Source organism: Apostichopus japonicus, chromosome 14, assembly GCF_037975245.1.
Source record: "Apostichopus japonicus isolate 1M-3 chromosome 14, ASM3797524v1, whole genome shotgun sequence".
NCBI lineage: Eukaryota > Metazoa > Echinodermata > Holothuroidea > Aspidochirotida > Stichopodidae > Apostichopus > Apostichopus japonicus.
Window position 1 is genome coordinate 15,153,614 of NC_092574.1, and position 16,032 is coordinate 15,169,645.

The 16,032-nt window shown below is 37.3% G+C and overlaps 2 protein-coding genes across 2 annotated transcripts; both read left to right on the forward strand.

The window, feature by feature from the left end:
• Nucleotides 1-4,500: 4,500 nt before the first annotated feature.
• LOC139979608 (uncharacterized) lies at nt 4,501-7,889 on the forward strand. Its single transcript, XM_071990577.1, has one exon. The coding sequence runs from the start codon at nt 4,583-4,585 to the stop codon at nt 6,182-6,184; it is 1,602 nt and encodes a 533-aa protein (XP_071846678.1). The 5' UTR covers nt 4,501-4,582; the 3' UTR covers nt 6,185-7,889.
• A 2,914-nt stretch (nt 7,890-10,803) lies between these two features.
• Nucleotides 10,804-14,907, forward strand: LOC139979869 (uncharacterized). The gene is made up of 2 exons (XM_071991043.1): nt 10,804-11,058; nt 12,603-14,907. Exons 1-2 carry the CDS (start codon nt 10,982-10,984, stop codon nt 14,047-14,049), a joined length of 1,524 nt encoding a protein of 507 aa, XP_071847144.1. The 5' UTR covers nt 10,804-10,981; the 3' UTR covers nt 14,050-14,907.
• The last annotated feature ends 1,125 nt before the right edge of the window (nt 14,908-16,032 follow it).

The window sequence follows — 16,032 nt, forward strand, 5'->3', positions numbered from 1 at the left end:
TGGAAGAATGCAGCTACGACTTTAGTCATAATCAGATAAATTCAGTCCAAGTAAATTGGCTTCCTGGTTCTTCTCAGTGTGGTAACTTCTACTTAGACATTTCACATAACGCCATTCTTCTTTCATCAAGAACTGGAATTTTTTTCCAAAATTTCAACAGAGCAGTGGTACGCCTTGTGATCGATCTGTCATTTAATAAGATAGAGTATTTGGAGGAAACATCCATCTTCGTACAAAACTTGGGTGGCAGCTATATTGACTTACTAATCGACTTCTCTTTTAACAAAATACTAGCAGTTCAATCAACTGCAATCCGCTTGTTTTTTGACTTCAGGGTAATCCATCTTTTGTTAAATAACAACAATATTCATAACTTCACCGTCTCTTCGTTTCATAATAATATTAGATCCGTTCAAGACTATTACCTCATCGACCTACACGGCAACAACATTTCTGGATTTCATGAAGAGGACATTGAAAATGTTCTTCCTGATCATGTGAATCTCATCCTAGATGAAAACCCTTGGAATTGTGATTGCAGTCAGAGATATGTAAGCTTAAATACATCTCGTCTTAGAAGATTCCTGAACAATAATAACTCAGTAGAACCGATTTGTGAGATTCCAGCCTTTGTGAATGGACGTCCTCTGTTATCACTTTCCGAGAGTGATTTTGTCTGTGCACCAAAGCCTGATCAGAATGCAAATCTAGATGTACACGTCAATGCTGGAGACACGTTAAAGTTAACCTGTCCTGTAATTGGCGCAGACCCACCGATCGCGAATGTCGATTGGCAGATTCCCTCAGGAAGCCCCGCCCAGGGGGAGGAGATGTCATTCATCCATGTTCGGACCTGTTTCAATTGTTCCCTGGTAATCAGCAACATACAGAAAGTCTTGGAAGGGTCCTACCAGTGTACTGTTTCAAACGGGCGAAATTTGACCATCGTACAGAAGGTAACAGTAGCTGACGATAGTACACCGATGGCTGCAGGCTACACAACGACGTCACCTAAGACTGTAGGAACCTCCAAACGCCCTCTATTAATTGTTGTTATATTTCTTTCTGTTATTCTGGTCATTGTCGTTGTCTGTCTTGTAGTTGTTTGTTATAAATTATACAAAACAAAAGAGAATGAAATCCCGCTGCCACAGAAGGGTAAGAATGAAACCTCCCAGAATGCACCTGGTTTACCAAGCCATGACGTCAGTGCTGAAAACAAGGCCTTTGATGTCGACAAAGACGAGGATGGCTACATAAAACCAAAAAGTTCAAAGACGAAAGATACGAAAGAAACTGAAGATATTTATGAACTCGATGGAATTAATGGTGCTGTGTACGTAAATGAATGACAACAAATCACTGAAAAACATAACAATTCATCAATTGATCATGAATTGTTTTTTTCATTGTCAAATAAGTAACAATAAGTTTACATAAGCTATAGACTATAGTTAACTAAATTGTTAAGTGTCGTCGTCGTCAGGTTTCATATTACTAACACTGGTTCATCTTCTTTGTTTTCACTGTGCAGATTCATTGTAGTGTAGTACAGTTTACAACATTCTAGAGGGTTTCATCCAATCATTGCAGGTAAACTACTTCAGCGTATTTTACGCAACTGAAACTCATTTTCCGCAGAGTTATGTTCTAACTACACACAGCTTCATCGGTGCGTTTTTTTTATTTTTCCAAGTGACTATCCACAGTCTGAAGTTAAGATGGCTGAATGTTCATCAAAGCCCTCGTATTCGTGCTCGCCCTCGTCTTCGCCCTCGTATTTGCCCTCGTATGCGTGCTATAAAAACGTGGTATACTCTCCAGGATAATGTTAAGAATAAGCCTTCTTACTCTGTATTCAAAAGGAATCTCCAAACTGAAATTATTTTTCACTATTGATGGATTTATTCTTGTGTGTGTTTGTGATTAAGATCATTGTAAAGATTATTAGGATTTTTTATTAAGATTATTAATTTCAATTAGCGTCAATTCGATTATTTCATCATTGTAGATCCTACTATTAACGTTTCTTTTCTATTCTTAAGTTTTTCTCTCTTTTTTCTTTTTGGGGAGTCTCCTACTTTGTTAAGCCTTGCAGGTTTTATATAGGAGACTTCCTTTCACACTTTAAATTGTGATGAAACAAATCAATATAAATAAAGCAAGTTTTAAACTAACAAGATTAACTGTGTGATAACAGGCCGATCTAATTCATCATTTATATCTAATTCATATATATATATATATATATATATATATATATATATATATATATATATATATATATATATATATATATATATATATAAATATATATATATATATATATATTCATTCCAACTCACTACGTATAAAATGGTTCTCTAACATAAAATGTGTTCGATCTGGATACTTTTTGCCTAAGGTTTGAAAGTACTCATGATTGAAGTAATTTATCATTCACCATCAGACACAGATGAAGTAATACCCATATCGTGAGTTCGGTTTCTCACCTGGGTTGTATAATTACAGGGATAAAACGTCAATTTTAAAAGGATATGGGATGAAAAAAAGTGAAACCAGTAATGAGATTTTAGAAGAATGACAAATCTTTTCAATATTTCTAGGTAACAATGACATTGTATCTTACTATAGCTATGCTTAATTAAAAGTAATTTAGACAACAACTTTTAATTCATAATATAATTATCACGTTTGTTCTTCTTTCTGTGATTTCTGATCATAGAAATGAAACAGGCTATTCATGAAACTTGCTTAATGGTTGTAAATTTAAATAGTTCGAAGAAAAAACACTGTTTAATCTCCATGAAGATCTTATTAACAAGTAAAGCGATTACAATTTTTAAAAATATATTCAATTAAGTAGAAAGATTAATGTAAATTTTCAGTAATTCCATTAACAACTGCTTATAGCATGAAATATTTTGGCTTGCAGTATACGTTGGTTATACAAATTGTATTATGCACAATGATTCATTAATATTCGGAAGAAAAGCATAAATAAATATAATAGATATATTTTATTTGGGTAAAGGAAATGTATATTTAGGCAATCAATCACATATGTCCTGTAAATATTTTCGTGGCATGTTCAAACGAGTACTGTTTAACCTCGTGGAATATCTAGTTAACAAGTAAACTAATGCAAATAAATATGTTTAGTTAAACATAATTCTTACTGAATGGTATCTATATATATATTTTTGAATAACGCCATCATCAGTTGCTTATTTTCTGACTTGCATTCATAGGTTCGACAAATGGTATTATGTATCAGTGTCCATTTATATTCGGGATACAAGGAAAAGTAAATATAACGGATATTAAACTAGTTTTTGTATCATACTTTCAATTTATTCAGGTTAAAACGACAGGAAGACGGTGTTATAAATCGGTATAGTATATCATGTTCAGATAATTTGATATTGTAGATTCTACGGAAGCTTAGTAAGAACATCGGAAATAAATTAGAAAAATGTTTCTTCTCTAGATAAACCCCGTCAAAACTTCATTTTAAATCGCAATGTTGATATTTTGAATCGACATTTTTGACTTAATCTCAAAATTTGGTGATATTTCATTTTACTTTTACTTGTTAATTATATTGATTTCTTTTGGGCGGTCGAAATTTCAACTTTTTGACAACTAAATTTTGGACGGATGACGATAAAAATGAGGGTAAAACTGGATAACATTTTTTTTCTTCAAATGTTCATAGGGTGGTGTAAGCATCCATTAACTTTGGGAAGTTTCTGTTTGGAAGTTATGACGTCTTGGGGTATTTGAGACTTACTAATTACGGGATGAAACGAATTTAGTAGGTGAAAATATCACATCACACCCTCCGCCCTATTCCCGACAAACCTTAGGGACACGCAACATATCTGATGTTTGTTTCATTACCTTTTCATGCAAACTAAATTAAGTTTGGAGCAAATCATTCGAAATCAAGCATACAAGGAAGTGCTGGATCCCAAAATCATTATGAGTGAAAGGTTTCCTGTCAGGAAACATGAACCGTTTGCCTTGGAACGAGAATGTTATTATCGTTGTTCAACTTGATTGATAAAGGTTAATATCACCGAACAGTCTATCCCGATGATTGACACTTCAAGTTCTGTGGCGAAGGGATAGTGTCATTCAACGAAAGATTGATCAACTATTGAAATACACAAAACTTGAATTACCAAGCAAGCCGACTCGATAAACGTGCCAAAATATTGGAGAGGAGTAGTAGACCTATTTGATATTAGTGATACTTAATATATTTGATTCTTGGTGGTGATTATTATAGTCAATGAAGTTGGACACACTTCTCTATATGATCGAGTAATACATTATTCAAAAGGAAGTACGGCCTAAGTCGTTCTTATTGTACATTTTAGTACACGGAAGGAAGACAAAACCAACAGTATAGCCTACAGATAACTATAGCTAGATCAAAACGAGACAAGATCTGGATAATAATTTCATATTGTCATCTCATCATATTGAAGTTAAAACTTATGAGAAATCCAACTTTATTTTTTGGAACAAAACGTGCTTTATATTCTTGGAACAAGAAGCGACGACAAACACCAAGATGTTTCATAATTCAGTTATATCTTTATCGATGGTCCTTTCTATTGCTTTCTTCGACATCAACATCGCGCAAACTACCTGTGGTGCCGACTGCCCTTGTAGATGTAATGCTGATCCCAGTAGGCCTACGTTAATAGACTGTAGCAATCGGCAATTTACAACTGTCCCCGAATGTGGATCCCTCGGTGATTTCCAAGAGGTGAACTTGACCCAGAATGATATCACTGAGTTAGTAACGCTATTAACTGGATGCAGCAATGACTTGAGTTATAATCGGATCAATACAGTTCGTGTATCTTGGCAGCCTAGACCATATAGCTGTAATGACTATCTGCTAGATCTTTCACATAACGCCATGAGGCGTCTGTCGAGAGAAGGAATTGCCATTCAATATTTTCCGTTACTGATAGGACGAATCGTGATAAATCTGTCATTTAATAAAATGAAATATTTGGAGAGGACATCCATCGTGATATCTGACCTTCCAGGAAGATGCATTAAACGAATCACACTAAATCTGTCGTTTAACAAGTTACTTTCCGTTCATCCAAATGCATTTCTCGCCAGGGCTTCAATCCATGAAATCCATCTTCTATGGAATAACAACAAGTTGAATAATTTTACAGTCTCTTCATTTGTTGATGATGATAAATTGGATTCTGAATATTACGTCATCAACCTTCGCGATAACAATATTTCTGGATTTCATGAAGAGGACATTGAAAATGTTCTCCATGATGATGTTAATCTCATCCTAGATGGAAACCCTTGGAATTGTGATTGCAGTCAGAGATATGTAAGCTTTAATACATCTCGTCTTCGAAGATTCCTGAACAATAATAACTCAGTGGAAGCAATTTGTGAAGCTCCTTATTTTACGAAGGGACGTCAGATGTTATCTCTCTCAAAAGATGAATTTATTTGTGAACCAAAGCTTGACCAGAATGCAAATCTCAGTGTCAATATTAGTGCTGGAGACACTTTACGGCTACTCTGTCCTGCAATTGGGGCAGACCCTCCAGTAACGAGTGTTGATTGGCAGATTCCTTCTGGAAGCCTCGCCAATGGGCCACAAGTGTCATTTATCTACGTTCGGACCTGTTTCAATTGCTATTTGGTAATTAACAACATAGAAAAGAGCTTAGAGGGGGTTTACCAATGTACAGTTTCAAATGGACAAAACTTAACAATAATGCAAAGGGTGATGGTGGATGACGTCATAAGAGCTGGTGTCTACACAACTACTAGTGCGTCGTATACTACGTCATGTGACTCGACTAAAGCCGTCAAACGCCCTCTCTTACTACTTTTAATCATCCTTTTGATTCTGGTCGTTGCCATAGTTTCTCTGATTGTTGTTCGTTATAAATCGCACAAACCAACTGACAAGGAAATCCCGCTGCCACCAAAGAGCAAATCTGAAACAGCCCACAATGCACCTGGTTCAGACCGATATTGCGACCATGTGGCCGAGAAGGAATCCATTGAAGACAACGAACACTATTACTTGAAGCCAGACGTGTTCAAGACTCACAGAAATGAAGAAGATGAAGTACCTTACGTAAACATTAACATAAACCACATTTACGTAAACAGTAGGTAAACAATGAAAGAAAGAAGGAAAACGGAGAAACGCGTTTAAAACAGTTAACTTGTACAAATCAGTTGCATTGATGTGTGTGCGTTGAATGGGGATAGAATTTGGTTCATTTAAGCCATGCATATCATGTTGTATTATTGTATGAATTTCAATGGCGAAGTTCCATATAGTTAGCGGTATATAGTACCTAAAAACTGTCTAGACTTAAATGAATCTTCCAGCAGAACATTTTGCAATAGAGGCACAGTTGGAACAACCTGCTCTGTTCTTTTTTTAAATTAAATGGCTAATTTGCATATAAGCTTCTGATTCCGATGTCAGCTTTATCATGTGTTTCCTCTTACTATCCTGTTAATTGAAGAAATTAGTGTTAGAATGATTAGATAATGTAGAAGCTGCAAGCAGTCATGATCACAGTTAGCTCGGGTGATGGAAGTTTCTGTTAATCACGAACACATCCCACAAAACACATCACAAAACTAAAATTGCATACGTGAGATACCGTGGATTTTATAACAAGACCGGAGACTAGAATAAGTCTAAACATAACATATACATTAACGAGCCAATTATGCTGTAATTTGATTTATTTTACTTATATATTTATTCCTGTCTGTTCTTTTTTATTGATATATATTGAGTTTTCCAATATGCTGATTCAATGAAAATGTTCAAGTTCTAATTTGAAGTAAAACAGGCATTGTTTATATTAATAACACACTGGTTTACGTACACTTTGAAAAAAAAAGAAAAACAAAGGAAAAAAAGAGCTTTCATCTCCCAATGACAATGTGACGTCACACGTTCGCAAACCTTAAAACCACTGTTACCTCTGCATGATACTTCACAAACAGTGTTCAAAAACGAAAAGGAATAAAGTAAAACAAAAACTGGTTTCGAAAGCTTCAAGGTGGGTTACGAGCCGAGTAGAGGAAAGTTAAAATAAAGTGAGCGATAAACAGTGTTTCCTATGCAATTTCATGGAAAAACATAGTTTTCTTTTTTCACCTAATCTTTTGATAAACGTAAGTGTGCTGTTGTTAACTAAATTTCAGCTTTTCAGCTACTTGGAGCGTGCATGACTGTATTCAATTGCAATCAAATCTGTCAACTGTGTATAGCTATTTTAGGTATTAACCTCCCAGGAGTATGTATATTGGGAGAGGTTAGGTACTTGTAACTTTCAATTGCGTCTTCGTGAGTAGAATCTAACATGAACTCACATTTATCATTCCCTCGTCGGATTTCTAAGATATATTGCGATATTGATACTTTCTAAATAAAAGATAACAGGCAAAAATGGATTACCATAGATTTGAAAAGCAAAGAGTTGGTAAATCTAGAGGAATGCATGCAACAGCTTCGAACCTAACCGGACTGACCTCGACAATGGGCCCATGGGGCATGCGAACGTCATGACCTAACGTATTGGGATACCGGTTCGTGTTTAGTTATTAGTTCTCCTGGAACTGTTATACTATATCGATCTATGTGAAGTTTCTTTACTATATCGTCATAGGAGTAAATTCTATATTGGGCTTCTTTCAGTTAGTATTTCATGAGTAAGTAGTTTGCATTGATAAGGATCTTTTGCTAATCATATGTTTTCTTAACTTGTATGTTATTCATTCAATATAAAAGCCAAGCGTGCTATATTCCAAAGCAGAACAAAAATACAATTACGTTACACAGTTGTCATTGGGTTTGTCTGTCATTCGAGTTATTTTGTAGTTTTTAGGTATACTTTCCCCCGGGCCAGAAAGACACTACAGAATTGACTTGTTTAGATTAAAGGGAGTGAAGACTCGCGCACAAAGAAACTTATGATGCCGGTCATCTGACCTAGTTTCGAATGAGGTGCAACAGAATTGTTAGACACCACCATCGATCCTCTGCAGAAAATACACACACCGATTGCTTCCGTCGGTAATTAGACAATATTGTACAGTCAATACATACAGCTACGGTCAATACCCACAGCACAGTGTACATAGCAGCGATGGACATCTCGGGTCCAGATGAAAGATAACAAGGTATCACGTTTCATTACTGTCTGCATTTTGTAGCGAGTAGCAAAATAACTTCTCCATTGCAAGCAACGGAAAGTTAATTTTTTTTCAGAGGGCGGCACTTCAATGCCTTTAACCAATGAAAAGTGATTAAGTTACACGTTTCTATTATGTTGTACTTTTTAATCACGTCATCATGAAAATAGGTTATAACAGGAAATCAAAAAGAAAGTTATCTTCTTTTGGGAACACTTTCTTTTGAGCATATTGGAAACGATTTCTTTCTCTTTTTACGCTCTCTCCACCTCTCTCTCTATCACTTCCTCTTTCCATCAGGTGAGAAAACAACATGGTCACACTGTAGGCCTAGCAATAACGAACACTGAACCCATAGCACGTTACGATAACAGAAAAGTTCGTTCTATATCAATTGATGCGAAATGATTGCGCTAAAATAGTTCGCCCATTAAGGTTGTCTCACGCTGGGATGCATTGTATAGGAGGAAGTAAATTTAGTATTATTTCATGGAAATTATGCTCTCGTCTTTTTAGTAAATCGTGTAACGAAAGGGTAAATGTTCAGGGAAAGAGAGCTGAGCGAGATAGTTAACTCGCTCCTTCCCACACCCTCTCGCCAGCACAATCGACGCACACTACCACATTGTATACCCTGCGAAAAACCTACACACTGCAAAGATATAAACTTTGCTGTTGTTAGCTGTGAATATAACATGTACACATACCCTACTTCCCTCTCCTTTTTTTCGTTTTCTTGGCGACCAATGTATATACATGATATGACTTGAAGGTTACCGGCTTTGAACTGACTTTGAACATGCTTAACCGTGCAAGTTACATTACTTCAAATTATTCCAAAACAAAACAAAAACATAACTAAACAGGAAAAAGGAATGTCACCGGAGGGGAGGAGTGTCTGAGTCTATGGGTTGAGTACATTGAAGTGATGGATAGATGGATGAAGGATGGACGGATGGACGAATGGACGGATAGATATAGTTCCCATTATTTAGTAAATTCTCACGTCGCACCTCGTAATAACAAGTGTTGTGCAGGTGTGTCACAGGGTGACTCAGCAATGTTAAGTGCATAATACTTCAATTTATATAGTTAGAACCAGGTACTATATTTATACGAACAAGTGGCTATAAACCTAAACGCAGTACAGTATTCAAGCCGGGAACAAGTTGCTATAAACATAAGGAAGTACACGTGTATCCAAACCGGGAACCATTGTGCTGTGGACAGTGGCGTAGGAAGGTACTTTTGAGTGGGGGGGGGCTGAAGACTGATGGCCGGCCTGGGGAGGGGTCTAAGGGGAGGGGGTGTCCCCCTCCCCTTTGGAATTTTTTGCATTTCCAGGTGGCCTCAGATGCAATTTGGTGCAATATAGCACACTTCAACACCCACTCCATTTTGTAAACTTAATTTTGTATTTTCACCTGGCCTAAGATGCAATTTGGTGCTCCAAATGAGATTTTTTTCTCATTTGGAAATGAAAAAGGGGTTTTCTGACTTGCGAACCGGGGGGCGGAATGATACTTCCGCCCCTCCACATTTTTCACTGGGGGGGCTGGCGCCCCCCCCCAGCCCCCCGGTTCCTACGCCCTTGGCTGTGGAGCTAGAAGGATGAATGTTATTAATGGTTCAACTAATATTTAAATGTATGACATCATCCTAAAAATAGAAGAAGAGTCACAGTGTCACATGTGCTCTGTAAATATTTACCATTGAAGTATTTTAACTTGGTGGAAGGCTTCTTTAACACAGAAAAGATGAAGACATCTATCCTCATGATCATCGGCAAATTGTTTATGTTTATCCAATTGGCTATGTTGGAACATTTTCAATAGCCTAGCCTGGTTAGCTCTGAGTCGAAATGATTAATTTTTCTTTCATCAATTATTGTTAACACCGGAAACGGTCTGCACAGATAGATTCCAACAAAATGTGCACTCGAAACTCTTTTAATTTCCTCCGAATTGAAGTTAGCATTGATTTCACCTGATAAGCCTTGCCTCTTTCATTTTTGATTGTTTCTGAGGAACTGTCATCATGGTTTATATGTAAAGCCATGGAGGTAAAAACAGACTGAGTAGCCAGGACAACGTGATTGTTAATTTCTCGTCGTTTAAAGGCAGCAAGGGCGTCATGTCAGGCCACCGATGAACGGGACGGATTGTTCACCTAGGCTTACATTGTAAACAACGTCAACATTTGAGGACACTACCAATATTTCCATGGACAATGTCAAAAAACCGCGGGTGGTGCGGGAATGGGGGGGGTGCATAGTGGAGACCCGCAGAAACGGCAGTTTTTCTTCCACAAGTTGTGGTTATCCCCAGTATTTCCAATGCACCAATTGATTGTTCGAAGAATTAATATTTAAAGGAGTAAATCACTGATCAACTTATTTTTCACAACAACTTGTTTGATAGGTTATCAACGACATACCAACCGAGGTTAATCAAATACTACAAGATCGCCTAAATCAGCGAAGAACACTCGAGAACCTCTTGAAATAACATCTTTGTTCAGGAATATTAAATAAAGCACGATTTACAGTAGAGATAAGATAGCATCCACTTCAATGCAGGAAATAAAAATAGTGCACAGCCTGATTGAGGAGTGATCGTTGCAACACACACGTAACGCCCAAACAGCAATGTATACCGAACGCCGGGATGGTGTAGAACTGGCGAAACTTAGCATATTCAGTTTATAACTTTTCAAAGAGATCTTGGAATTTTCGCAGCGGAAATTAAAAATCAAGATGTATCATTTAGTTATGCCTTTATTCATGTTACTTGAGATAGCTTTATTTCACATGGACGTTGGGCAAGCCTTATGTGGATATAACCAGGGACGTAGCCAGGGGGGGAGCAGGGGGAGCGACTGCTCCCCCCTTTCAGTTTCGATTTTTTTTTTTTTTTTTTATCTGTTGTTTTTTAGCAGGGTATTTTGTCAGTGCTCTTTTGATCTTGAATACTCGTCAGCTCCGTTAACTCGATTTTAATCGTAGTAACATTCACGCCTACTGATTCAACTACTAACTTAGTTTGGCAGATGCAATTAGCTAAATTTAGCATAGATAGCCTATTACAAGCCTACAGTTGGCTACTGCGTAATAAAATACATATTGCCTACCTAACCGCACTCTATGGAATGTCACGAACCGTATGCACAACAACGTCGACAACGTTCGTTTTCATCCTTTCTATGATTCGTCCTAAGTTGTGCACGAACAGCATGTTATGAAGCTAAGCTATAGCAATCGTACGTGATACGCACTTCCTTTAAATAATTATTACACTGTTAACGATAACGATATTTGTTTTTAGGCCACTGCATATCTGGCTATATTACAAAATATGAAAGTTTATATTGTCCATCAGTTAAGTTCGTCAAATGTATTAAAGTCCAGACATTGGACAATAAACAAGAATCATCCTACTGGAAAAATTGTAAAAGAGCACTATGTTTGTCTTTCTGATATATTATGTAAAGAACATGTAAAAGAATTCAAACAGGAAACAAAATCTGCTGATAATATGATATCCGTGATCAGGGGCGTAGCCTGTATGTAGCACTGTAGGCCCGGGCCTACACACTTTTTTTGGCCAAGTTATCTTTTATGAAAACACCCATATTTCAAATCCATAAGCTTGCTGGACGAGTTTAAGAGTCCAGACAGGAATAACTATTGAAATGAACGTAGCAAGAATATGGCTAAATTAGGTGACCTAGTCTTCTAATTTAGGCTGTCATTTCTATCGCGTGCCGTTTCATTCAACACTCTACCCGCCGAAAAAGTCTAGAATCCGATCTTGTCAGTTTTTTAACATCTAGTTAAGAACCCGTTTACGCAGATAATATTTCAGTTGAGAAAACAGTTGAGAAATTTGCATCAGATGGCAATCGCCGGATAGGTCTCGCCTTCTCTAATATTAGGCTAACTTAAACATTTACAGTTGTATCAAAGACAATTACTGGCTATAGTTGTATCAAAGACATTACTGGCCTATCTATATATGTATCTACAAGTATCAGCAGTTGAAAAGTAAGACTACTCTGTACATGTACTTTGCTAATTTTAAATACCGAACATTATGTAGTATTGAATTACGTACTATTTTAACTCGTTTGTTTTTTGGTTTAAAAGTGATATTGAATGAGGTGTCTCAAGTTAGCAAGAGGCCATGGAACCAGAATGAACATTCGGGAAGGGCCGTTTCCGGCCATCTGGGGGGTTTGTAAAACCAAACATTTTCTTGTACGCTCCGCGCCAACCGATGGTGGCGCTCCGCTCAGATAGTCGTGCCTACAATTTTGAAAATCCATATCAGTCGCAGAAAGTACTCCCCCCCCCCCTTTCAAATTCCTGGCTACGTCGCTGGATATAACTGCACATGTTATTGCAATGAGGCTAGCGATACACTGGACTGTAGTGGCCTGGGACTTTCAAATTTCAGCGTTTGTGGAAATCTAGAATACTTCCAACAGGTGAACTGTGTGAACAACAATATAACTGATTTAGCAACACCTTTACATGGAGGCATCTATGACTTTAGTCACAATCAAATCACTGCAGTGGACCTATGTTGGGAGCTTCGTGCACGTATCTCTGATACATACCTCTTAATAAATCTCTCACATAACGCCATTCAACGTTTACCAGAGGGTGCCATCGCCTTAAACTTGACTTGCGACGCAATTGTGAAACATGTTCGCATAGTGCTGGATCTGTCATCTAACGACCTGTCATATGTGGAGCATGAAGCCATGTCCATGAATGTTTCCGACGAATGCATGACTCAGAGAGTTACCATGGACTTGTCTTTTAACAAGCTTGTAAACATTCATCCAACTGCTGTCCGTATTGTGGCTTCTTCCATCGGCGAAATCTATCTTTTATTGAACAACAACGACCTGACTAATTTCACAGCGATCTCTTCGTTTGTTGATAATGACAGAAACGGTGATGTGGGAAATTACGTCATCAACCTACACGGCAACAACATTTCTGGATTTCAAGAAGAGGACATTGAAAATGTTCTTCATGATAATGTGAATCTCATCCTGGATGGAAACCCTTGGAATTGTGATTGCAGTCAGAGATATGTAAGCTTAAACACATCTCGTCTTCGAAGATTCCTGAACTATTATATGTCAGTTGAACCGATTTGTGAGGCTCCGTTCATTGTTAATGGACGCCCTCTATCATCTCTCTCCGAAAATGAATTTATTTGTGGACCAAAGCTTGACCAGAATGCTAATCTGACTCTAGAAGTCCTTGAAGGAAGCACTTTAATTTTACTCTGTCCTGTAACTGGTGCAGACCCTCCAATCGTGGATGTCGATTGGCAGATTCCGGTAGGAAACCCCGCCCAGGGGGAGGTGCCGTCCTCAATCCATGTCCGGACCTGTCTCAATTGTTCCCTGGTCATCAACAACATTCATGAAGATTTAGAAGGGGATTACCTGTGTACAGTTTCAAACGGGCAAAACTTAACCATCGTGCAGACGGTAATGGTTGATGACGAAATAAGATCGCCTGACACTGAAGGAACCTACAAACGCCTCCTATTAATTGTTGTTAGTTTTCTTTCTGTTATTCTGGTCATTGTCGTTGTTTGTCTTGCAGTTGTTTGTTACAAACTATACAAAACAAAAGAGAATGAAGCCCCGCTGCCAAGGAGGAGTATTAATGACGATGTGACCAATAACACCTTTGCAAATAGAGAAGAGTGCTACTTAGCGCCACGAGAATTCAACAGAAGTGCAGACAACGAAGATAATGTGTACGACGACTGTCACAGTGACAACAATAACAGATTTTAATAGTGAATGATATGATTGTCCCATTATTTTGTAAAAGCTAAACCAAAAATCAAATCCAGTGTCAAATTGATTAGGCAAAAGACGGAATATGAAAAATACCATTGTTGGTATATACAAATATAGGCTATACATGATTATCCAGTTCAGTGATCAAATGTGGGAAACCGTGCAGGACGAATCATGAACAGCCAAAAAACAATGTAAATGCTGTTATCGTGATATTGAATAAGATCATTTTGATTCTCCTGAGGAATTTTCAATGCAAATTAGTGACGTTAGAATTGTTAATGTTTGGTATAACCCAATTAATAAAAACATTTACACAAATATAAATCTCGATATTTTCGTGGAAATATTTTAACAGACTTCTGCATTAAAGGACTAAACTTCACAAATATATGATGATATAAATTTTGTAAAAAAAAAATCGTTTTACTTTACATTAACCGGATACGAAAACGTATACACAGATTTTTTTTAACCGGGATTATCCGACGACGTGATACAGTTATATTTCCTAATTAAATTACAGTAAACTGTGTTTGAACTCTCTGGGATGAATAGCAATAATAAATAAACAAAATGAGTAGCGCAAAGTTTAAAAAAAAAATCTGTTTACCTATATTTGGACTTTCATCATAACTTTCATGAAATTTGTAACCATTTCGTGCAAGTGGTACTACATCACACACTGCACCACCAGACAGAGAAAACATAACACCGCTGTTTTCATACAGGTTTGCCAACAATCACATACTCATGCAGGTATGGATGCCAAATGGTCACAACTTGAAAATGGAATTCTGTAACAGTTTCATACAAATTAAACAGTAATACAAAATGTAAATGTCACTACTATATTTTTCTACCATGTTTGTTTTTAATTGTGGTTTATTTGACAGTCACAATTCTTTTATCTCTCTTTACTTAAAGGACTCTCTCTCCCTTGCACTCCTCTCTCATGCCGTCATGCGCATGTCAACTACCTCGTGCTGCGTGACTATAGTTTACCCACTAACCTTTCTACTTCTCTCCCCTCATGACAGTAATGTCACTTCCCACTCCCCCCCCCCCCCGCCCATTCAGATCTTCTTTATGAAAATATTTATACATTTCATTTTAGCTTATCCCATAGGCCTATATACTTCTTCGGACCCTTGATTAACCCCATGCCTCGGAGCTGTGGCCCACTTACCCCTTCTGGCTCCCTTCGGGTCGGTTTACCCACTTGTCCACAAACTTACTATTTGCCTTACAAAGATTTTGAAAGCAGGTTACAAAAAAAAATGGAATGAAATTTTCGGAAAACGAGCTTTTTAGATTGTGGGCTGACTGATGGAGAATGAGAAAAGAGAAATTAATACAAAATTAACGTTAAACAATTAATTATGTATCCAATTTGCTACCATATGCAACCAAACTAGGATGAATAGTTTGCTACGTTTATGCAATAGAGGAAGCGGAGTCAGTTATGTGTGTTTGGGGGTGGGGATGGGGGATGTGGTATGTTGCACATGTCGCCCCCTTTGTCGAATACATTGAACATACTCCTTTGCTGATTAGCTGTCATGAAAAGGCATATCAATAAACGTGTTAATTACACTCAAAACCCGGACTCTTAAAAAATGGGCACAAAACTTAGACATTGTTCCCTCACACCAGTAAGGCTGACCATGTGTATAGGGTAAGCTTGATTCAGTCATATATTAGTGTAAGCAAGTAATTACACACACATGCAAGGGAAAAGGCCACAAGGGACCTGAAACTATGAATCATATCATGTCTCTACACTTTGTATGTGTATCGATACAATACGAATAGATGACTGCAATTATTGGAATCGAATAGTCTCTGAAATATCACTTCCTTATTATTGCTTCCACAAAGCGATTAGGTAGAATATGCTCGCTTTGCTTGTTTATATTAAATATTATCATAATAAAAGAGTTTCCAGCTCCTTCTATGCCCACTCCTCTTATCGTT

What these genes read in the sequence shown, in the direction of transcription:
- LOC139979608 (XM_071990577.1), top strand. Translation starts at nt 4,583, where the DNA reads ATGTTTCATAATTCAGTTATATCTTTATCGATGGTCCTTTCTATTGCT.
- LOC139979869 (XM_071991043.1), top strand. Translation starts at nt 10,982, where the DNA reads ATGTATCATTTAGTTATGCCTTTATTCATGTTACTTGAGATAGCTTTA. An exon ending in GACGTTGGGCAAGCCTTATG is followed by an intron (nt 11,059 to 12,602) that starts TGGATATAACCA and finishes TGGCTACGTCGC; the next exon opens with TGGATATAACTGCACATGTT.